At 35.7% G+C, this 23,571-nt stretch overlaps 1 protein-coding gene across 29 annotated transcripts; it reads left to right on the top strand.

The window, feature by feature from the left end:
• Window positions 1-203: 203 nt before the first annotated feature.
• LOC127851900 (uncharacterized) lies at window positions 204-9,161 on the top strand. 29 transcript variants are annotated; one of them, XR_008036043.1, is made up of 7 exons: window positions 204-583; window positions 2,219-2,256; window positions 3,250-3,443; window positions 3,773-3,883; window positions 4,468-6,709; window positions 7,178-7,229; window positions 7,282-9,161. XR_008036043.1 is itself a non-coding variant. In XM_052385862.1 (5 exons), exons 1-5 carry the CDS (start codon window positions 552-554, stop codon window positions 5,479-5,481), a joined length of 1,389 nt encoding a protein of 462 aa, XP_052241822.1. In that variant the 5' UTR covers window positions 204-551; the 3' UTR covers window positions 5,482-9,161. The 29 variants fall into 29 exon arrangements, 1 of the variants encoding a protein (XP_052241822.1); XR_008036042.1 differs by having other exon boundaries at window positions 4,468-6,761; XR_008036038.1 differs by having other exon boundaries at window positions 4,468-6,865.
• Window positions 9,162-23,571: the final 14,410 nt, after the last annotated feature.

Below are 23,571 nucleotides of genomic sequence, written 5' to 3'. Positions count from 1 at the left end.
CTGTCAAGTATGGTCCTGATTTTCATAAAATGAAAACATCAAAAACATAAATCAATAAATGCCAGACGTTCTTTAAAAACTCGTGTTATACTGTATTTTATTGGTAATTAATATGGCTGCTTTCTATTCATTCATTTAATTAACCATAATTAATAACATATTTTCACTTTTCTATCCAACTGTTGTTTGTTTGGAGCGTAACTATATTTTCCATTTGTTTTTACAACATATAATTATTGTAAAGATATTGATCTTAACTCGCTACTGTCATTATAGCGCTAGACATATTACGTAACGATCGTCTGCACGCGACAAAATTGTCTCGTCGCTCTCTTTGTTGAAGTACAGAATCGTCTACTGCAAAAGCGATACCGATCAAAAGAGAGTTTTGGTCAACATCAATTCGGTCAGCCAATCAAACACGTTGTAAGTTTTTCCGACAGACTGTCTACATGAACAAAATGTCGTTGTCTGTGAATTTTAATATCAATTGACATTTATTCAAACAGAAACATTTTCGAACAGTTACTGAATGAATAAGAAGCACCAAAATGGTTTTATTTACGCTTACACTCGTCCGGCAGTAAGTCATGTTTTATTTTTAGTGCATACTTTGTTTTGATCAACGATGATTTCAGGTCTTTGAGTTGAACTTTTTATGAACTTTATTTTCAATTTGTTGTTTCGTTGGCCTGTACATACCGACAAGTAAATAACGAACAGACTCGAGTTACTACAATGTTTTCTGGTTAGAGTGAGATTGTTTGCATACAGGTTTTTACCTTAAATGTTAAGACATCTTACATGTAATGTATTTCATTAGCTCAACTTTAAGACATTTGAGCAAAATACTGAACATGCTGAAAGCCTATATCGTCGACTCACCTTAATTCGCGACTAACCTAGATTCGGGGATTTTGTTTTTGTCACGTAACCTTACCGAGATTTATTTCTGCGCATGCGTGATCATGGCGATATGCAAAGGAATGTTTACTCGATTGGAACAATTGAAGATTTGTGAAAAATAATGCGTTTTAAACAAGTAAAAAGTGTAAATTACAATCAATTAGCAAAAATACCATATTTTCTTAACATCAAGAATATCGGACATCGAATTTTATATATATTAAGTAAAATCAGATATCACAAAATTTTGTTGTCGTCTGCTGTTGAAGTAGCACTGCCATGTATGGAAATGTTACGCTTCGAAAACATGACCAATTCCAACACATGATTTATTGTGTGTTTCTTGGACCATGTTCTTAGAGCCTCAAAATTATACAGAGTGCCTAAAATACATTATGGTACAGGGTCTTGGAAAAAATCCACACAGACACAGTTGTTATGGCAGCTCAGTCTGCAAAATAAGCGCACGCCCGGCGGCCTGGGCCTGTAAATTATAGCTAGGGCCTATTAAAATCGCCATATTGTACGCCCGTCAAGCCAGGAGAAATTCCGTGTATCAATTTGTTTACATTTTTAAGTGTGATAAATGTCATTATTTTGTGAGTACTTCGCGAAGATTTCCGAAAGAACTTCGTTCAATTTCGCCTAAAATACGAGATTTAAACACGTTCCGATTGGTCCATATGTAGGATAGGTCACTCTGTGTTAATGTATGTGTCTATGTCTCTGTACTAGTGTTTGTGTCCCTTGTCTTGTATTTGTCCATTTGCTCCTCTTGTGAGATTCAGTCCCTTGTCCTGTGTGCGTCCAACCATGTACTGTGATGTCATATATGATTTGTCCAATGTCCAGTGAGAATGAGAGAATTCAAAGAAACAAGATTTTTATTGGTCAGTTCCAAAACCCTTTGTGAAATTCAGAGAAAATTACTTAGCTTGGCCTAATTACTCAACATTGTAATGAATATTTGTATGACATCATACCCACGAGTCAAGGGTAGTAAAACAAAATGTCTGACGCTTTACACTAATGTCAAGAATATTGACATTTAAGAGCTTTAAAAACATTGTGTGGACATCATAATGGAACAAATCAGCAAGGAATGAATTTATTTTTAAAAGTTAATGTTTGTTTTCGTTGTTTTTTTATGTGTTATTATTTTACTATTGACATTAAATGTTAAGGTACCGGGTAATCATGGATATAGACGGAAATTCTGTACACATTTAGCATTTAGTTTAATTCAAAGTAAAATGCCCTGGAAAATATGTTTTATGATATGTCTTATATATATATTTTTTTATATTTTCAGTGGGGAGACTATGTACAATAGAAAAGGAATAATCCAAGGTAGGACTGACAATCCTGCGTTCCACAGTTATTGGCCTTGGATATGATTGCTCACAAAATGTTGAAAAATATGCAAACTTAAGACATTAACATTAATGGATAAAGAAGTGTCTCAATCACATTTTCAGATTAAATTTTTATTAATGACATTCAATAATGTATGTTTAAATTGGGGTACCACTTTATTGTTTATTATCACTTGATTGAACTGTGTGAAAAATGTGTGTCACTGTATGCTATCTTGAAAAAGCAATAATTAATTAATATGTTGACACTGCATGTATGTTTTCAATAGAACTGCCCTTTTTATGTCCCCCACTATAGTAGTTGTTTTTGCCCTGTCTGTTGGTTGGTCTGTTGGTCTGTTGGTTGGTTTGCGCCAACTTTAACATTTTGCAATAATTTTGCTATATTGAAGATAGCAACTTCATATTTGGCATGCATGTGTATCTCATGAAGCTGCACATTTTGAGTGGTGAAAGGTCAAGGTCATTCTTCAAGGTAAGAGGTCAAATATATGTGGCCAAAATCGCTCATTTTATGAATACTTTTGCAATATTGAAGATAGCAACTTGATATTTGGCATGCATGTGTATCTCATGGAGCTGCACATTTTGAGTAGTGAAAGGTCAAGGTCATCCTTCAAGGTCAAATATATGGGTCAAAATTGCTCATGTAATGTCACTTCTGCAATATTGAAGCTAGCAATTTTATATTTGAAATGCATGTGTATCTCATGGAGCTGCACATTTTGAGTGGTGAAAGGTCAAGGTCATCCTTCAAGGTCAAACGTCATATAGGGGGACATTGTGTTTCACAAACACATCTTGTTAAATACTATAAACATTATTTAACAAATACAAAGCTTATTGAAAAAATATATGAACCGTTTTGTAAGTTTTGTTGATATATGAAAAAAATAAATATATAAAGAATGTTGATGATTATGTATGTCAATGCCATGACAAATCTATGGGAATATTATTCTTGTAGGGCAAACAGACATTCCACTGTCGAGTTTTGGTGAGAGGCAGGCAGAGATGGTGGCTGCTCGACTTCAGAATGAAAGGTTTACGCACATCTTTTCGAGTGACCTTTGTCGAGCCACTGAAACTGCACGCATTATCTCTGAAGCCAACAAAGTTTGTCGGTGTCAGGTCACAATGGATAAACGTTTAAGAGAAAGGGTAAGGGAGTGATAGCTTATTTTGTTGATATATGGTGTACTTATAAGTGGCCTCAATTTATTTTGTGAAATAAAAATTAAAGAATTGTAACCAGAAATTTCCTGAGTGGGTCAGCGGGAAAGTTGGTATACTTCTTTGGAATATTGAACTAGTTATTTTGTACTACTCCGGTGCTATGCAGTATTCCTAGGTAGTTTTCTAGGTAAACCTTAATGTGCAAATATAATTATATTTCTTGAAGTTCATTCAAACATCTTATTCAGGTCTTTACTCTTATTAAATCGAAGATGTGAACCCAACAGTGTTACCATTTGTAACGATCTTTTTAGAAATTCGGCTCATTGGAAGGGAAGTCTAAAAAAGAATTAATGCAGCAAGTGAAGAAAGCCAAAAGGCGCTATGAAGATTTTACCCCATCAGGAGCAGAGTCCTACCGTGAGGTGAGTAGGATTGCCTTTCATAACCCTTTACCACATAGATACATATTTTGATGCATTTGTAGTCCCTAAGAAAGTTAAATTTAATTAAATACCTTTCTTACTAAATTTAATTTTAAAAGGCTTCATTTCCAACCTTTAGTTACTGATGAGCAGCAAACAGCATAAAACCTGAACAGACTTCGAAGAACTCGCAGGCTGTTCTGGTTTTATGGTGGTTGCAAAAGCCATTTTCACTTTGCTTCGTATGGGGGGGGGGGATTGATAATGGGATCAGGAAATTTTGAATTTGTCTTATTCTGGGAGCATTCAAATTAACTTTCTCAAAGGCATCAATATGAGTTCTTCACGTGAAATGGTGTAGTAACTGTGTCACAAATCTTTGACTTTGGATACGTACTTAAGCTTACTCAGAGAGAGAGCTTTAGATAAGTTTAACTCAAACTGACAGCCGTCAGTTTTTTCCTAGAGATCACTGACAAATAAAATTGTGAAGAAATTTTAATGTATTGTGTCAGTCAATTTGTTAAGTTGTCATCATTTTAGCTTGTTAAGTTGTCATCATTTTAGCAATTTGTTTTTGCCAGGTGCGTGAACGAGCAAGACTTTTCTTCTTGGACATTTGCAAAATGTGTGCTAGCTATGAATACCAAGATGACGTCTACACACCAGCCAAGATCAAGAGAAGGCATGGTGGAAGTCTGGGAAGGAACAGTCGGCATAGTAACAAGCGCCTTCAAATCAGTGGCAGGAGTCAGTCATTCTGTGGCTCAGGCAACATTCAGAACATCATAAACGAAATGAACATGGAATCGGAATCAAGTGATGACGAAAACGAAAACAATGTTGTGACACAACTGAACTTCTGTGAGACTAATAGCTACATGTCTATGCAAGATGGTGTTGAGTTTGAACACTCAGACAAAGTGATTCCAGATTACAACTACAGAGAGTGTTTTCAATGCAGTTCGGATGACTCGAATACAAGTGCAGATCTCAAACCACGAGGCAGCATAAAGTCTGAGACTTCCACAGAATCTGAAGTGGATTCGGATCTCTCCCCTTCCTCCCAAGGCACTATGGGCAATGACTCAGACAGCACTCTGTCTGGTTCTGGGTCAGGTGACTGTTCAGGGCGGCAATCTGTCGTAATCCCGACAGAACCCCGTAAACAAAGTCAAATATTTCAGTCTCCTAGTCCTGTGAAGAGAAACATTGACGATTCTTACGAAGAATGTCCAAATGTTTCTCTCACTTTCTCACCAAATGCCCACAATTTTTCGAGCATATCCAGTATAAGTTCTGGACGAAACAGCAGCTTTGATGACACAGACAGTATGCCACAGACCGTGGCAGATATATTGGTTGTGAGTCATGGTGGATTTATCAAAGAATGTTTGAACTTCTTTGTAGAGATTTTAGACTGCAAAATTCCGGGCATGCGAGGTCATGCATTGAAAGTCTGCCCCAACTGCAGTGTGTCCAAGTTCAATATAACACTGGATGAGTATACTTTGACCCCCACTGTGACCTGTGTAACCATTCATGACAAGGATCATCTCATTGGACTTGACTTGCCTTCTACCAAGGGTGCTTTCTAAATTGCTATGAAAGTGTATTATTGGTGGTTAGAAATGCTCTTTAACCCTTTCAGCTCTGGAACCGACTTTTAAAGGCCTTTGCAAACAGTTTGGATCCAGATGAGACGCCACAGAACGTGGCATCTCATCAGGATCCAAACTGTTTGCTATTCTGATAGTATTCTTTGAAAAAAAATCAAAGAAAATGCTAATTTTAGAAATTCAGCAGGCAACATTTAAATTTAGCAGACGACAAATTTTCCAGCATGCAAAGGGTTAACCTTCAGCTAACAGAAAAGATACTAAAATTATATTGCCTTAGGGCTGAACATTGAAATCAGAACAGTAATTACACCATTACCTGTGTTCTCTGGAAGCACCAGCTGCCGGCGATTTCAAAGGTTTCTAACAATCCAGGTACCAGCTACCTTCACCCAAAATGCCTATTTTAGTGCTTTGTCGCTGGCTACTTTGGATATCTTACTGGTCACTAAAATGTGTATGTAGAACACTGCATTATACCAGTACTTGCATACATTTTGATTGTTTTTATAAATGTTATAGAAACTGAGATTTGGCTTTTACAAATTTCCGAAATATTGGAATTGATTGAAATATATTTCAGTGACTTAAGTTGATATTTTAATTTGTTCAAGATTGTCTATTTAATTGTTAATAATAGATTAATCTAAGGGTAAATGGCATTTACTTTTGTTTAATGTTTAATCTTTCTGCTTTTGGTGTGAAACATTTATAGATAAAACATTTGTATCATAAAGCTATGTTTAAATTAATGTTGATAAATTTTTACAAGAAATTTGTTGATTCATCGGGTGTATTCTTTGGATCTTAATTTTGTGGATGTTGCTTAATGTCTGATGTAAATATTCTTTACATTTGATTTTGATGTTGACAGGACCCAAACAAACCACAAAATTAGTCTCCAACGAATAATTGTTTTCACAGTATGTAAAAACATAATAATTTAAATATAAATAAATATATATATATTAGATGAGAGGTATTATATTATAGCATACTTCATGTTCATGCTTTAATTATATTTTTATTACCTGGTGAAATGCTGGTATATCCAAAAGTCAGTCTCTCAATTCCATATTCTTTTATAATTATTGGCATATGAGTCTCATCATGCAAAAATGGTCTTATGTCATTTGCAGCCAGCGTAGCACCAAACCAACATTCACACTGGCCCAATCTGGTTAGGATCCACTCTGTCTGCTAGAAGGTGACATACACACTGGCCCAATCCGGATAGGATCCACTCTGTCTGCTACAAAGTCACATACACCCTGGCCCAATCTGGTTAGGATCCACTCTGTCTGCTAGAAAGTGACATACACACTGGCCCAATCTGGTTAGGATCCACCCTGTCTGCTAGAAAGTGACATACACACTGGCCCAATCCGGATAGGATCCACTCTGTCTGCTACAAAGTCACATACACACTGGCCCAATCTGGTTAGGATCCACTCTGTCTGCTAGAAAGTGACATACACACTGGCCTAATCTGGTTAGGATCCACCCTGTCTGCTAGAAAGTGACATACACACTGGCCCAATCTGGTTAGGATCCACTCTGTCTGCTAGAAAGTGACATACACACTGGCCCAATCTGGTAAGGATCCACTCTGTCTGCTACAAAGTCACATACACACTGGCCCAATCTGGTTAGGATCCACTCTGTCTGCTAGAAGGTGACATACACACTGGCCCAATCTGGTTAGGATCCACCCTGTCTGCTAGAAAGTGACATACACACTGGCCCAATCTGGTTAGGATCCACTCTGTCTGCTAGAAGGTGACATACACACTGGCCCAATCTGGTTAGGATCCACTCTGTCTGCTAGAAAGTGACATACACACTGGCCCAATCTGGTTAGGATCCACCCTGTCTGCTAGAAAGTGACATACACACTGGCCCAATCTGGTAAGGATCCACTCTGTCTGCTACAAAGTCACATACACACTGGCCCAATCTGGTTAGGATCCACTCTGTCTGCTACAAAGTCACATACACACTGGCCCAATCTGGTTAGGATCCACCCTGTCTGCTAGAAAGTGACATACACACTGGCCCAATCTGGTTAGGATCCACTCTGTCTGCTAGAAAGTGACATACACACTGGCCCAATCTGGTTAGGATCCACCCTGTCTGCTACAAAGTCACATACACACTGGCCCAATCTGGTTAGGATCCACCCTGTCTGCTAGAAAGTGACATACATACTGGCCCAATCTGGTAAGGATCCACTCTGTCTGCTACAAAGTCACATACACACTGGCCCAATCTGGTTAGGATCCACTCTGTCTGCTAGAAAGTGACATACACACTGGCCCAATCTGGTTAGGATTCACTCTGTCTGCTACAAAGTCACATACACACTGGCCCAATCTGGTTAGGATCCACTCTGTCTGCTACAAAGTCGCATACACACTGGCCCAATCTGGTTAGGATCCACCCTGTCTGCTAGAAAGTGACATACACATCCACTCTGCTTGCTACAAAGTAACACAAGGTTTCTTGGTCTCATTAGCGGACAGGGTAGCTCCTGAGCAGGCTTATTATGTCAAAAGACCCATTTTTTGCATGAATTTGCTCATATACTTGTTTGGTAAGACTGGTCTCATCTGTAATAAGACATCGCATATAAATTTCTGAAGTTGAAGTTGTATCCTCTTTGAACTTGAAAATGAACAAAACATGGAATATAGATCAGTGAACATTGTGGTTGTTTTGTTGTTTACCACAAGTAGATAATTATATTCTTAATATGTACTTTATGGCTCCCTTTGATCAATTCAATTGATTTGGATTTCCTGATTTTCAAATAATTGTACTTACGGTTCAAGTCAGACAGGGTCATGTTTTCCTTTCCCCAACATATTTAGGTTCAGCTTGTTGTTGACTGAGTGATGGGTTTCTGAGATACAGTTAGAGGGATGCAGAGAGCTGAAATTGTTTTTGCATTTTCATTTCCACAGAAAGTGTTTTTTTTGTGGAAGTGGTTGATTTGTGTAATGACTACTGATAAATGGCATTTTTCATTGATTTCTGGTGAGAAAGAGGTGATGTTAATGCTTAATTATCTTTTTGCATAATTAATAATATGTAGCTGTTTATTTGCCATATGTGTATCATCTTTGTGTTTACATAATTGTTTATTTTGTTACTTATTGTCAGTATGCCATACGCCAATTTTTTTTAACAGATTGTATTTAAAATATATAATGGCAAAATTAGAATGATGTCTTGCTGTTTACAAGTTTTTTCAATTTAAAATAGAAAGACGTTGAAAAGTAGTGGAGAACATATTTTACTAGCGTTTTTATGATAGTTATGTGTCTAAACCTAAAATCTGCAATAAGTGTGTTTAAAGTGACACAACATAAGCGCTAAAATTGTTTGACTATTCATGTCATATTTTAGTGTTTTAGTCTCACACTAAGCACAAATGCTAAACCTGAGCATTAGAGAGCTCATAGGTAGCTATAAGCATTCTATGATGTCTGTCATCTGGCAGTCAGCGAAAGTATGTGTGTGTCTGTCAAATTTTTCTGAACTGCTTGTCAGATTTTAACAAAACTTAACAGGAATGATCCATGGGTGACTCTTTTAAACCTTTGTGGTCTGTTGCATATGTATGTCACCAGAGCTAAACAAAACATTTATAAACAAGACTATTGTCAAGCAATATGGCCCCCTACCAATGAAACTCCACCATTGTCATATTATTTTTTTATTTGTTGCCATAGCAACCAGAATTTTCAACGTAGGAACAAAATGAAATGACGTGCATAATCTCCATATTGCCATCTATCCATGTTTCAAGTTTAATGAAAAAATATGAAGAACTTTTAAAGTTATCGCAGGATCCAGAAAAGTGTGACGGACAGACTGACTGACTGACACACAGAGCGCAAACCATAAGTCCCCTCCGGTTTCACCAGTAGGGGACAATAAAGACTTACGGTAGTCCTCTGCTATATTTGTACAGATAATGCCCCTGGGGTCAAAATAGGCCCTATCCTGTGGATAATTAGTTTCACCTATATGTATATAGTGAAACCAAAAAAATCTCAAAAACTGCAAAAAGGTTTATATTTGGCATGGAAATCACCTGATGTTTATTTAGCCCCCGAAGGAGGGCATATAGTGATCGGACTGTCCGTCCCGTCCGTCTGTCCGCCACACTTTGTGTTAAGGTTTCGAAAAATGCTCATAACTTCTATGTCGCTTCTGATAGCAATTTCATATTTGGCATGCATGTGTATATGGACAAGGCCTTTCCATACGCACACAAATTTTGACCCCTGTGACCTTGACCTTGAACTTGGGGTCCGGGTTTAGGTTTCGAAATCACACAATCTGTACAATTTAGTTCCCACATGTCTCAGTTGAGAGACTGAGGGTTCTGGGCATTCTTGTCATACTTTGTTGTTATATACACTGACTCAACACAAGTTTTAGAATTGACTACTAGTAATATTTTAATGTTTTGTACACTTACTCAACACAAGTGAGCATGTTTAGTTCACCTGAGCAAAAAGTATTCGTGGTTTCTTTTTGTGGTAGGTGGCTCTCCCACGTTCATCATCGTCTGTTGTGTGTTGTCCGCAATTTGCCTCATACAACACCTTAACTGCTAGGTTTGATCCTCGGGTGACCTCTTTCAAAGCTGTTGAAATCATTCCTGTTCACTGCATAATGTAGGTAACCAGAGCTAAAATATATTTTTAAAATGTAAACTGAAACTGCAAGGCTCAGAAGTGTTATACTTAGTGTGTCAAATTATTAATTTTTCAAAGTCATCCCCCTTTGGTCAAAACCAGCCACGCCCCAGGGGTCACATGATTTATATACTTACTTAGATATAACATTAAACATTATTAAAACCCAAGGTTCAGGGGTTTGATATTTGGTGTGTAAGATTGTGTAAGATTGACTTGTGGTCCTATACTAAGTTTGTTCAGATTATGCCCCTGTGGCCAAAACTGACCTTACCCAGGAGTTACCTGATTAGATTGACACGTATAGAGAGTAACTTTCAAAACCACATTGAAACCGCAAGGGTAATGGTTGCATATTTTGTGTTTTTCACTGCATAGTGATCCTCTTCTTTGTTTGTTCAAATCACGGACATTTGGTGAAAACTACCCAGCCCAAAGGGTCACATAATTTATATTCATGTAGACTTAGTTAACAACTACAAAAACCTCTGAAACCACAAGTACAAACTTTGATATTTGTTAGGTAACATCAAGTAATGGACTTCAAATTGTTGGAAATGGCCATGCTCCATTCCACAGGTGAGCAATACAGTGCCGTATTGGCCTCTTGTTTCTTCATATTTGTGGGTTTCATTCGCAAATGTTATTGTTATATGACATGAAAGTATTATAGAAATATATTTTGGATTCTAAACAATTCCATATTTGTAAAATTCACAACTGTCAATTTTCCTGAAATGTATCATGTCATGTCATTTCCAGCTAATTCGATGATTTATCCACTTGCATTTCTTTTTACTGAAAACATTTTTATGCCAGTCCCCCCTCCCCTTAAAGAAGGCGACATATAGCAGCGGCACTGTACATCTGCATTGATGTCAAGTTGACTCACATTAAATTCCTCGCTCAGCCATACCTTTGCCATATATGTGTTGTGTTCTGAGAAAACTGGGCATAATGCATGTGCGTAAAGTGTCGTCCCAGATTAGCCTGTGCAGTTCGCACAGGCTAATCAGGGACGACATTTTCCGCCTAAATTGGATTTTTGCTAAGAAGAGACTTCATTTAAACGAAAAATGTCATAAAAGCAAAAAGTGTCGTCCCTGCAGTTCGCACAGGCTAATCTGGGATGACACTTAACGAACATGCATTTTGCCCAATTTTCACAGAACAAGACACATATGGATGGATTTCATACAACTTTGTACATGTGTTAACAATCATAAGACCACATGTCTTGTGGATAACCCATTTCCTTCAAAGAAAAGAACGGTTCTATTTCACAGCCACATTTATTTCTCAATCTTGATAAAATATTGTTATAATTTTTATTATTACAATATTAATGCTATTTTTGAACTAGATTTAAGTGTGGCTGACACAAACTACAGTCATCATGGGAAAAATTAAAACAGAACGGAAATAAAAGTAAATGACATTGAACTTTAATTTAGGAGCTACATTTATATACCATGTACATTCTGGTCAAAGGAATTAACAATCCAAAGTAATACATTTATTTATCCTCAGAGGTGTCAACAAGTTACAGATCACAAACAAAAATTATAACTTATCTTTGTGACCTTGACTTTAAACCAAGGAGTAGGTTTGTTGTACGCGACTCATCTTCTGGTATTTGGGATTAATCATCCCAAGAAACATTAAAATCTTCCCAGGTAAAGAAAAAGATAAAACAGAAACAACAATTCATGACCTTTGATCTTAAAATGTTACCTTGACCTTTCACTGACGAGCACAGGAGTTGTGTTAACACACTGAAATATGGCCATGGAAAATTTTAATTTGAAGTTTTATTTAAATTCTCCCAGGTGTGTAAAAAGCACATACAGGAAACACACATTCTTGAATTCATGGCGAGTAAAACAAATAATAAACAAGTGTTCCAAGGTCGGAGACATCTGTCCCTCCAAACAGGGCTTTGAACTAGTGACCCCAATTTGAATAGGGGTCATCTACTTTCCAAGGCCAATGAGCATGTGAAGTATCAAGCCAATCAGTCAATTCGTTAATGAGTTATTGATAGGGAACAATTTTTACACATATTGTGACAGTGACCTTAACCTAGTGACCCCAATTTTGATAGTCATCTACTGTCCAAGGCCAATGCGCATGGGAAGTATCGAGCCAATCGGTCGATTCGTTGACGAGTTATTGATCACAAAGGCTTTGCCACTTATTGTGCCATTGACCATGACCTTTGACCTCGTAACCCCAATTTCAAAAGGGGTCATCTACTGTCCATGGCCAATGCACATGAGAAGTATCGGGCCAAACAATGAAATGGTTTACGAGTTATTGATCGGAAACGATTTTACACTTAGTGTGTAACAGTTACCTTGACCTTTGACCTAGTGACCCCAATTTCAATAGGGGTCATCTACTGTATAAGGCCAATGCACATGGGAAGTATCAAGCCAATCAGTGAATCAGTTGAAGAGTTATTGATGGGAAACCATTGAACACTAAGTGTGGAACAGTGACCTTGGTCTTTGACCTAGTAACCCAAAGTTTCAATATTCATCTACCGTACTGTCCAAGGCCCAATGCACATGTGAGGTATCAAGCCAATCGGTGAATCATTTGACGAGTTATTGATGACTAATGGGGCTGTTTACCCTCGGGACTTCGGTTAAAAACCATTACCCGAGCACACTGCTTAACAGTTATTAATTGGAAAGGATTGTACCCTTAATGTGTTACAGTGACCTTTACCTAGTGACCCCAATTTCAATAGGGGTAATCTACTGGCCAATATACATGTGAAGTATCAAGCCAATCAGTTAATTGGTTAACAAGTTATTGATCGGGAATGATTTTCACACTAAGTGTGAAAGTGACTTTGACCTTTTACCTAGTGACCCCAATTTCAATAGGGGTCATCTACTGTCCAAGGTCAATGCACATGTGAAGTATCAAGCCAATCGGTAAATTCGTTGAGTTATTGATCGGAAACGATTTCCACACTTAGTGTGATTGTGACTTTGACCTAGTGACCCCAATGTCAATAGGGGTCATCCACTGTCCAATGCCAATGCACATGTGAAGTATCAAGCCAATCGGTCAATTCGTTGAGTTATTGATCGGAAAATATTTCCACACTTAGTGTGATAGTGACTTTGACCAAGTGACCCCAATTTCAAAAGGGGTCATCTACTGCCCAAGGCCAATGCATATGTGAAGTATCTAGCCAATTGGTCTATTCCTTGACAAGTTATTGATTGGAAACAAAGTGGTCTACTGACAATCCCGGTCTACGGACAGGCAGACAGCTAGCAAAACAATATTCCCCTTTTTCTTCGAAGAGGGTCATAAAAAGTTGAAAGATTAAGAACCAAATGCTATAAGAGGGGTTTTCTCATGCTGGTAAAGCAAAAGATTAACTTATTTCTTGACATGCACATCTGTCTCAATTAGGGATGGCACACCTAAGCAAATCCGTAACCCGTTAACCTGTCTCGATATTCGATCGGTAAACCGGTTAACCGACTGTCTTTGTACCAGTCATCTGTTATATGGTATTCCATGACCGTGATGAAACTTTCACACGACGTTGTCGTGCGCGTGTCAGTTGTTATCGCTGCTCCGGAGACGTTCTTAAGTCTCTCTACGAGACTGGCCTTTTCATCCCGGTAGCGTTTGTTGATGCGTGCTCGGATGGTGTTCCTGGATGGCATACTGTAGTTGGGTGTTGCATTTTTCATTAATTTCTGGAATCCCTCTGCCCCTACTATGGACAGAGGAACACCATGTCAACGATATCGTTGTTATTGACTCGCTTTCTGAGCCGGCCATCTTTTTCGGAGCACTTACATAGCAGTCCATTGATGTCTGCTTTTACTGGAGATGGCTCAGATCGAAATTCGGCGGGATGTTTATGGAGATTGGATGTACCTCCATGCAACGACAGTGTCGTTGGGCATAGTATGCATGTACACATAGCTGATTTTTTTGTCAGTAGCCCGTTGGAAGAATTTCCAGGCATCCAATTATCGAGACATGATTGTAGATTGTCGCTTAACTTTATATCTGAACAAGTTGGACCGACTTTATACTGGATATTCACGTTGATGTAATATTAATAGAAAACGGACATGTGGCAGTCAAATGTGCTGATTGACAAGCCTAATTGGTCGGTTTATAAATTAAATGTATCAATATGTTGATAATTGAAACACAATATAATGTAAAGTGCTAAACAAACACATTGCACAGTAGGTGCTAATTGCTCTTGTGCCTGCTCATTAATCCGCTGCACCCCCGATGGTTTACAACTCTAATCGCTTTTGATCCACAGGAGGGCACCACGGGGTGGTAATTGCCGATAATTTGCGATCAGTTAAGCGGATAAGCCAATACAGTGAAATGAAGTAAAACACAACTAACGATTTGAGCATTTATTGGATTCAACAAAAAAATGCGTTTTCTTCAAGAGTAACCGAATATTAATTTTGTAATCGGTTAACCTCCTTTAGAAACGGATAACCGGTTAACCGATTAACCGTTGCCATCCCTAGTTTTAATTAAAATCCTCCCTGGCATGTAAATGTAACAAAGTAGACACATTATTTTATGACCTTTGAACATAAACTTTGACCTTTCACCAAGTAACATGGGAGCTGTACACCAACAATTGGTCATGTGGAATAATACTCCTAAGTTACATTGAAATCCTCCCAGGTGTATTAAAGTTACAGAGTGGAACAGAAAATTCCTAACCTTTGACCTTTAATTGTGACCGTGTTCTTTCAACATGGCATATGGAAGTTGTACCAAGCAGATTGTCTTGTAAAGGAGAATAGTCATCCAAAGTTAGATTTAAATTATGTCAGGCTATTTAATTGAGCCGCATTCTGTGAAAACTAGGCTTAATGCATGTGCATAAAGTGTCGTCCCAGATTAGCCTGTGCAGTTCAGGCTAATCAGGACGACACTTTCTGCATAAACTTGATTTTCGGTAAGGAGGGACTTCCTTGAAACTAAAAATACCATAAAAGCGGAAAGTGTCGTCCCTGATTAGCCTGTGTGGACTGCACAGGCTAATCTGGGACGACACTTTACGCACATGCATTATGCCCAGTTTTCTCAGAACACGACTCAATTGATCTAGACTGACAGACCAAACCACCAACCAGTCTACCCATGGGCGGATAATGCAACTACTATTTCCCTTCTTTGGAGGCATACAAATGTGTCTGTTTCTCAGACACAGATTTCTCCATGACAAGTGTTTGGCCACAGGAGGCTGTATTATGTCCATAATTAAAATTGAACTCCTAAGTTATTAGACAAGGATGAACTTTAGTTACAGGGTTTACAAAGACGGAAGCAAACACAGAACATAAAACTTTTGGGAGAAGGGTAGTGTATTGAAAAAGTATGACAACAACTGAACTGATAAAACATTTAATTAACAAGAAGAGCAGAAAAATAAAACATACATAAAATGATTACTTCCAGTACTGATGACAGAAATCACAAATAACAGGACCATTTCACACAAGCAAACAGAAAGCATTTAACTTCTAACAAATCATATTGCATTTGCTACATTTGTGTTCCTAGTCCAACAAATTATTGCATGTATCAACTGAACAGTTTATTAGTTTAAAAAGTCATTCGATTATTAAAAGTAAATATTTATTGCTAAGGCTCCTATAATTATGCAATTGACCAATTGTTTAAGTAATATATTTCTTATTGTTACAGATATACTTTTTTATTTACACCAATAAAAGAGCAGTGTCATGCAAAAAAACCATATGCGATACGCACAATCATGCAGTCTGGCCATATGTGATATGCGCTATCGTGCAGTCTGGCCATATGTGCTATGGTCAATCATGCAGTCTGGCCATATGTGATATGATCAATTGTGCAGTATGGCCATATGTGATATGCGCAATCATGCAGTCTGGCCATATGTGATATGCGCAATCGTGCAGTCTGGCCAGGAGCCACCCTGTCACTCACAGTAACGTGGTCCCATTAGCTGGCATATGGCATAAGAAGCAGTATAAGGCTCATCTATGAACAGCTAAATCTAAAGGATGCATACTTACACCTCCAACAAAGCATTTCACACTCTAAATTACAACAGAAAATATGCACATAATATATACATTTGTATGTTCTCATGCACAAATGATAATGTATGACATTTATGCTCAGCAGTTTGTATTAACCCTTTGCATGCTGGGTAATTTGTCGTCTGCTAAAATGTCGTCTGCTGAATTTCTAAAATTAGCATTTTCTTCGATTTTTTTTCAAAGAATACTATCAGAATAGCAAACAGTTTGGATCCAGATGAGACGCCACGTTCTGTGGCGTCTCATCTGGATCCAAACTGTTTGCAAAGGCCTTCACAACTCGGTTCCCGCACTGTAAGGGTTAAATGTACGAAAATTTAACATAAATACCAGCACAATACAAATGTGCAATGTTAAACATGAAGACTAAACATATAATGAGACTGGGAGAGACATTCAGATTTGTTATGCAAGACAACTATACAATAATTAGTCTAGTGGTCAGTAAAACACACAACCAGGATCATAATAATCCGACGCAGAACAATCAGAGAAATTTCTTTGATAATAATGATACGGTTATCCAGAACAAGAGAACAACATGTACACGTGAATTTAAGAGTGATGCACTTTAACAGAACTATTTGAGCAGGACTTTACAACACACTCTTTCAATGGATGCATTTCATCTCACAATTTTGAATGGCAAATCTATAAAACATTTACAGCCGTCATGGGTTGCTATCTGACACTCAGAATACTTAAAAGTTTTTACTGCGCTCTGATCACTAACAGTGCAAGCTTTCCTCTCATACAAGGACATTTATTGCATAGTGATTGCCTACAACAGAACACATCACAAAAAAATTATACAAATTTGTTTATCAATTGTCACAATTCAAATTTAACACTACATTTCTATATAAGTCTAATCATACATATTTATAGATGTAAATAATACAGGCTAAACATTTTTCTGGTATATTTGTCATAGTGTTGCGGCTAATGTAAATACATGTTAAACAATTTCAATCAAGTCTAGTTTTAAAGATAAGCTATCTAATAATGCCAATTACAAAATACATTTTAAGTAATGGGGGTAATAAAATCGAAAATAAAATCTTGAGTGCATCAGAAAACAACTAAAGCATCTTGATACATGCTTAGAAAAGGTAAAAGAACTACAAAACATTTTACTTGCATTCAATAAAATATACTATCAACTGCTTCAAGCAAAAAGGGGTCTTATGCCATACATGGCCAAGGACAGTCTTTGCAGTCTGGTCAGGAGTTACACTTTCCATTGTAAAGTCACACAAACGTTTGTGTTCTAAATAGTTCAATGGTTATCTTCACAAATGTGCAGGCTGGTCTGGACCATCACTGGCCACATATGGCATAAGACCTGTTTTTGCATAATGAGAATCATATCACGTCTAAAATAACTATAACTTGAAATATTATAAAAAAGATCTCAAAACTGGAACATTTAAAGTAAAGTGCAATTCCATGCAATAGTTCATATGCATACCTTTAATGTATATTACATAATAAAAATAATGCATAAAATCATTTAAATGTCTTTATATTACAGCTAGTGCTTTATAAAGTAAAAAATACTTTTTCTCACTTTTATTTTTAATATTGACTTCTTTCAAACTTTCTGTAAAATTATAAATACTGCCCTAATATATTGTTGTCTTTGACCATATTGTTATTATTCCCAATCCTGGGGATTTTCTAGACTTCAGAACTGATGTTGTTTTTTAAAATGTTAATTAACAGACAGCATACTGGTAACAATCTTTCGTTAGCATGCAAAGCACACAAAGTGTATAGAAAGGGTTGAAATCACCTGCATACATTTTAAAAAACTAAACAGAACACTAATAGAACAGTTAGAACATACACTTATACAATAAATAGAATGGTTGAGCAACAGAAATTGAAAAACACACTTGCAAAGTGATACACAAAGAGTGAAAAATTATTTTAAGAGTCAATATATTTTCACACAGCACTCAAACTTATATTGGTGAATATTATAAAAATCAAACTCCTTAATATCACAAAATGCTTTTTTTGCAAATAAATGCGATGGTTACACAATATTGGTATATGTGCAGGTATACAAGTGGTAATGAAACAACTGCAACAAAACAAAGGTTTTATAACACACTCTTTACCAACAGTAAGCCCATGATGGCCACTTTTCCTTTATACAATTTCTTAGTTTTTTGCGTGTAAACAATTACTACATATAAAGCTCGAATACTGCCCTCTACTACCCGGTATATCAAAATAGTTTTCCAATAGCACCAAGATAAAAACTACATTTTTTATTGCAGCTTCATTATAATTCATTGCTTACTTTGCATATATCTTGTAATAATTGACAATACTGGTATATTGCATATCTTTAATGGATAAAATAAAATAACTACAAATCTGAATCTTTATTAAATAGCCTCTAAAAATAAATCTTTATAAAGTATCCTTACAATAGCATATACTTTATTGATAAACAAAATATGCTACCATGAGCAAATACTTTATTTATAAATAAATGTTTGTCAATAATAACATATATTGTACTAATATACACTTGCATGTTTTTAATAACAAACACTTTATTGATAAATTCTATAATATGCTTCTAATTTCCATCTACAACTAACTACTGTTAAGATGCTTCCGTGAGTTTGAACAAATCGGGTTCATAGTCAGACTTTTCCTTTCCATCCCCCTCCTCCCCAAGAATCTGCCGTTCCTTGTCAAACTTGCTGCCATCCCGGACATGTTGAAGCCTTACTGAATTCCGGTATGGATGCAACTCACGGACAAACGTCTCCCAGTTGACGTTTTGGACTCCAATGGCACGAATTTCCGACATCTTTTTTTCGACATAGGCGACCGGATCCTCTGGACGCTCGATCATGAGACAGCTGAGAAGGCTTTCAAACATCTGAGGAATTTGATGGCTAGCCAGGTACAGCTTCGCTGCTTCACGGGCATTTACTATGTTTGTCATTGTATTTTTTTCCTTTATAGTCTATTGCTTGTTGTGAATTTATGTATGTTCTTTTTATCTGAAAAGAAAATCAAAAACAGATTAAATTTAAAAAAAAATCACCAGAGACCATTTCTTCTCTAATGTTGTTTACTTTTAAATTAACATGGAAATAAATACAATCTGTATATTCATACAAATAAAGATGAATGCCATCTGCCTCATCAAAGTGTTACATGAAATAAACACTGTCATGATCATTACTTTCAGTACTGCATTATAGGGAGTCGGCAATGGTCACGTCTTCTTATTAGTTTATGCTTTTTATACCCATGAACTTAGCAACAACTTGGGTAACAGCTGGAGAATTAAATATAAGGATTATCCATTTGAGGCATATAAAGCAGTAGTTCAACACTTTAAGAAGTGCAACATGTTACACAAGGCACAGATGTGGGGACAATAAATATTGAATATTCAATAAAATGCACTATATTGATTCTTAAGAAGAAAACATTTAGTAAGGATATCATTACATTTTTTGGTAAGTCTCTGAACTCTGCTTTGTTAAAAATTAACAAGATATATCGCAAATAGTTTTTCTTCTTTTGCCATAAATTTTAGCAAATTCATTGCAAAAATACCATTAAGCACAACTTTAGTGTAGTGACATAAATAGCTTAACTGAGAAGGTAAAACAATATAAAAATGGTACAATGCTTTTAGAAGTTATAATTGTTCATGCAACATGTAACAGCATGGAAGGTAACAGGTAATTAAGTACTGTACAGATAATAATGAGATGATATTTTAAACAAAGTAAAACACTTAGTGATAAGAAAGTATTTAAGTTATTTAAACCATAACATAAAATATCATATTGTATAATTTTTGATTTTGTGCAACAGGTCTAGTCGGTACATGTATTACTCTGCTAGAGGGTATAACCAGTATAAGTATACCAGCAGTGCAAGTCGACATTTATAGATTTGGTCAAATTACTGGTCATTCAATATGCGAATATTGAGCAGTCTAGGCCTTTAAATGTATTTACATATATATTTCCAAACTATAAAACTCTAAAAAACAGTAATAAGCTAAATTTCTGTATTGTTCAAATTTCAACTCAGTAATTTGTACTTTCTTCAAAGTTTTTAGTTGATAAATCAATATTTTACAAAGAATTTTCATACAATGTAGTTATAATGAATTTTGAAAAATTGATTCTATATTATTATTTCAACAATAAATTTGTACTTGAGTTATATTATTTTTAAAAAATATCCGGTGGTTTTCAAAAAAAAGTTTTAAAAACATAACATTTGTATAAGTATTACACTCTTCTAGTATTATTTACAGGTACCGGTAGGTCACATTCTAAGATACAACTTCTAAACACATGTTCGGATAAATTGAACTTGAATTTCATCAGACACCTTAGAAAATACGATTATCTCAACAAATAAAAATGTTTGAAGCATTTACTCAAAACTTATTTTTTTAATTACTGACCGAATCCTAAATAAACCAGTAATAACTGGCTTTTTCCTTGCGTATATATGGGTGCGTTAAATGGACCCATTCCCAATAGGAAATTGTAAAAGAATTCCCATTTTTTTGTTTTTGAAATAAGTGTCTGATGATTATTATTTCTCAGTTTTATTTTAAATACATCTAACAAAGTTCATAACTATAGTTTATATTATAATTTTGTTTGTCTTATTTGAATTATCATAAAGATTAATATTAAATTAGTTTTTCTTAAATCAGTGGACTTTTTGCGTGAACAAAATCTGAAATTGCATTTTTCTTCCTAAAATGGCCTGGAAAATACCCTCCACCTGGATATAAAAAATATTCACTGAATTAAATTTAGCCATTTCAAGCTGTTCATGATATTTTGTTATTTTTATTTACGGTAATCGAGGATAAAGATAATAAAAACAAAGTGTTTAAACTTATTTTCTCATTCTTTGAACAACATAAGTAAAATGTAATTAACAATAATACAACCATTATTTAAGTTAAAAATCAGGGTTCGACATTAACTTTTTTTACATCAAGACCGTCTGACCAGCTCCTCTTAAAATGTACTAGCCCGAACCTGATGTCTACTAGACTATAAATGACATAGCAAATGAACACAATTGTGTCATGTTACTGTTTAATCAGGATTTATCAGTAAATAATCAGTGAACACCAGATATTTTTATGCATAGAGTAAAAAAATAAAATAACCCTTTTATTTGCTTTTCTTCGTCAAATTCAAGCCATGGGAACTTACTCGATTTTCCATCTAGGATAAAATTGACGTTTTGGTGTTTCTTCATATTAACGTTTCGTGTCAGTTAAGCGTCGGATTCTTTTTTATTAACTGATTTGTCGGACAAAAATCCGAACTTGAACAAAGCCATTCTTTAAATTACATTATCTTGTCTGCTATGCAAAAATGTTTACATTGACGATACTGATTTTCCATAGAAGTCGTAAAATCATGCTCTACAGTTTTACGACACTGCAGAAAATTATTAATATTCATGACAACTTGACCAATTGAAACAAGCAATTTCTGCAGGAAGCTCTCCTTTGCGTCTAAAAATAGCGATGAATCATGTGAATGCTCCGCGCTTATTTAAATATACTAGTTTTGTTTTAATGTAAATAACGGATACAAGAGTAATTTAACACATTAAAAGTAAAGGTTTTCACAGCAGTTATTTATAGTTATATGAATCAGTATAGATTTTTTTTAAATTTATGTACGACCAATCGGACAAGCTAGCCCGCAGTTTTACTAGCCCGACCACCGATCTTACTAGGCAATGTCTGTCGGACGTGCCTTAGTGTCGAACCCTGAAAATGAACAAATACTGAACTTATTCTATTTTTTTGAAATCAAATTCAACAGTCAACACAATAGTCTTTACCAACTTCTTAAGCATGTTAAGTTAATGAACGAAGTTCTTTCAAGTTGACCATGATCAAAACACAGGTGGTAAGCGTGTTGCTATGATATTAATTAGTGAAAACATCATTTTGAATGATAAATAATCATATTATAACAAAAAATTAACTTTCCTGAAAAAAAAAATTCATTATCAAATATATATATAACAAGGTATGCATCTCAAAATCACCCCAAAACGGGGTGCATCGCTTTAAACAGCCATATCTTCATCAATTGTGCAGCGATTTTCACGATCTCGGTCTTATTCAACCAGAAATGAATTTCCTTTCTGGAAATGTATATGTCTTGCAATATTTTTACAAATGCTGGGTCAACTTTTAAGAAATAACACGATACACAACTTGCATAACCCAGTTGACAATGATCATGCAGTCTTTATGAATGAAATCTCCAGTTGTAAAGACACACCTCCGCATTGGACCAATGAAATCACTCGTATGTTTAAATGTTCAGTTAGTTGAAATGTATGTAAACAAAGGTTTCAAACAGCGCTGGACAGTTAGTCTTGATGCATAATGTAACGACAAGAACGGTTATAATGTTTTTTCATACGTTTTATTGAATTATGGTATTGAGGTACATGAACTTTGTAGGGAAGATGCCCTTAAGGCTTTACTCCGTGAAGATTTCAGTCTTAAAGACTGCATGATCATTGTCAACTGGGTCATGCGAGTTGTGTATCGTGTTATTTCTAAAAAGTTGACCAAGCATTTGTAAAAATATTGCAAGACATATACATTTCCAGAAAGGAAATTCATTTCTGCATTGAATAAGACCGAGATCGTGAAAATCGCTGCACAATTGATGAAGATATGGCTGTTCAAAGCGATGCACCCCGTTTTCGGGTGATTTTGAGTTGCATACCTTGTTATTTATATATTTGATAGTGATTTTTTTTTCATAAAATTTAATTTGTCGTTATAATATGATTATTTATCATTCAAAATGATGTTATCACTAATTAATATCATATTCATAGCCACACGCTAACCACCTGTGGATCAAAACAGCCTCAAACACAATAATGATAATAATCACTTCTTTTTCCTTATGTCACATTACAAAAATTAAGACAAATACAAAACCTTTTCATTCCAAACTTGTTGTTAAAAGGTCATTCTGAGTAACGATTTGGAAAATAAAACACTACTTTTTGGTTTCCTTGGTTTTCATGATGCACGTATGAAAAGCTAGAATAGATTTGTATACGAACTATTATAAAATAATAATGTTGTTTTAATATTAACGTGTAATATAACGTATAAAACTATCAATAGCGATAGATATTGCAAAAGAAAACCATTATTAATTTATATAGTCTTATTTAATTCGAAT

Source organism: Dreissena polymorpha, chromosome 11, assembly GCF_020536995.1.
Source record: "Dreissena polymorpha isolate Duluth1 chromosome 11, UMN_Dpol_1.0, whole genome shotgun sequence".
Classification (NCBI taxonomy): domain Eukaryota; kingdom Metazoa; phylum Mollusca; class Bivalvia; order Myida; family Dreissenidae; genus Dreissena; species Dreissena polymorpha.
The sequence above is the reverse complement of the archived record's forward strand: the minus strand, read 5'-3'. Positions and strand labels throughout refer to the sequence as shown.

What these genes read in the sequence shown, in the direction of transcription:
- LOC127851900 (XM_052385862.1), top strand. Translation starts at nt 552, where the DNA reads ATGGTTTTATTTACGCTTACACTCGTCCGGCA. An exon ending in ACGCTTACACTCGTCCGGCA is followed by an intron (nt 584 to 2,218) that starts GTAAGTCATGTT and finishes TTATATTTTCAG; the next exon opens with TGGGGAGACTATGTACAATA. An exon ending in TAGAAAAGGAATAATCCAAG is followed by an intron (nt 2,257 to 3,249) that starts GTAGGACTGACA and finishes TTATTCTTGTAG; the next exon opens with GGCAAACAGACATTCCACTG.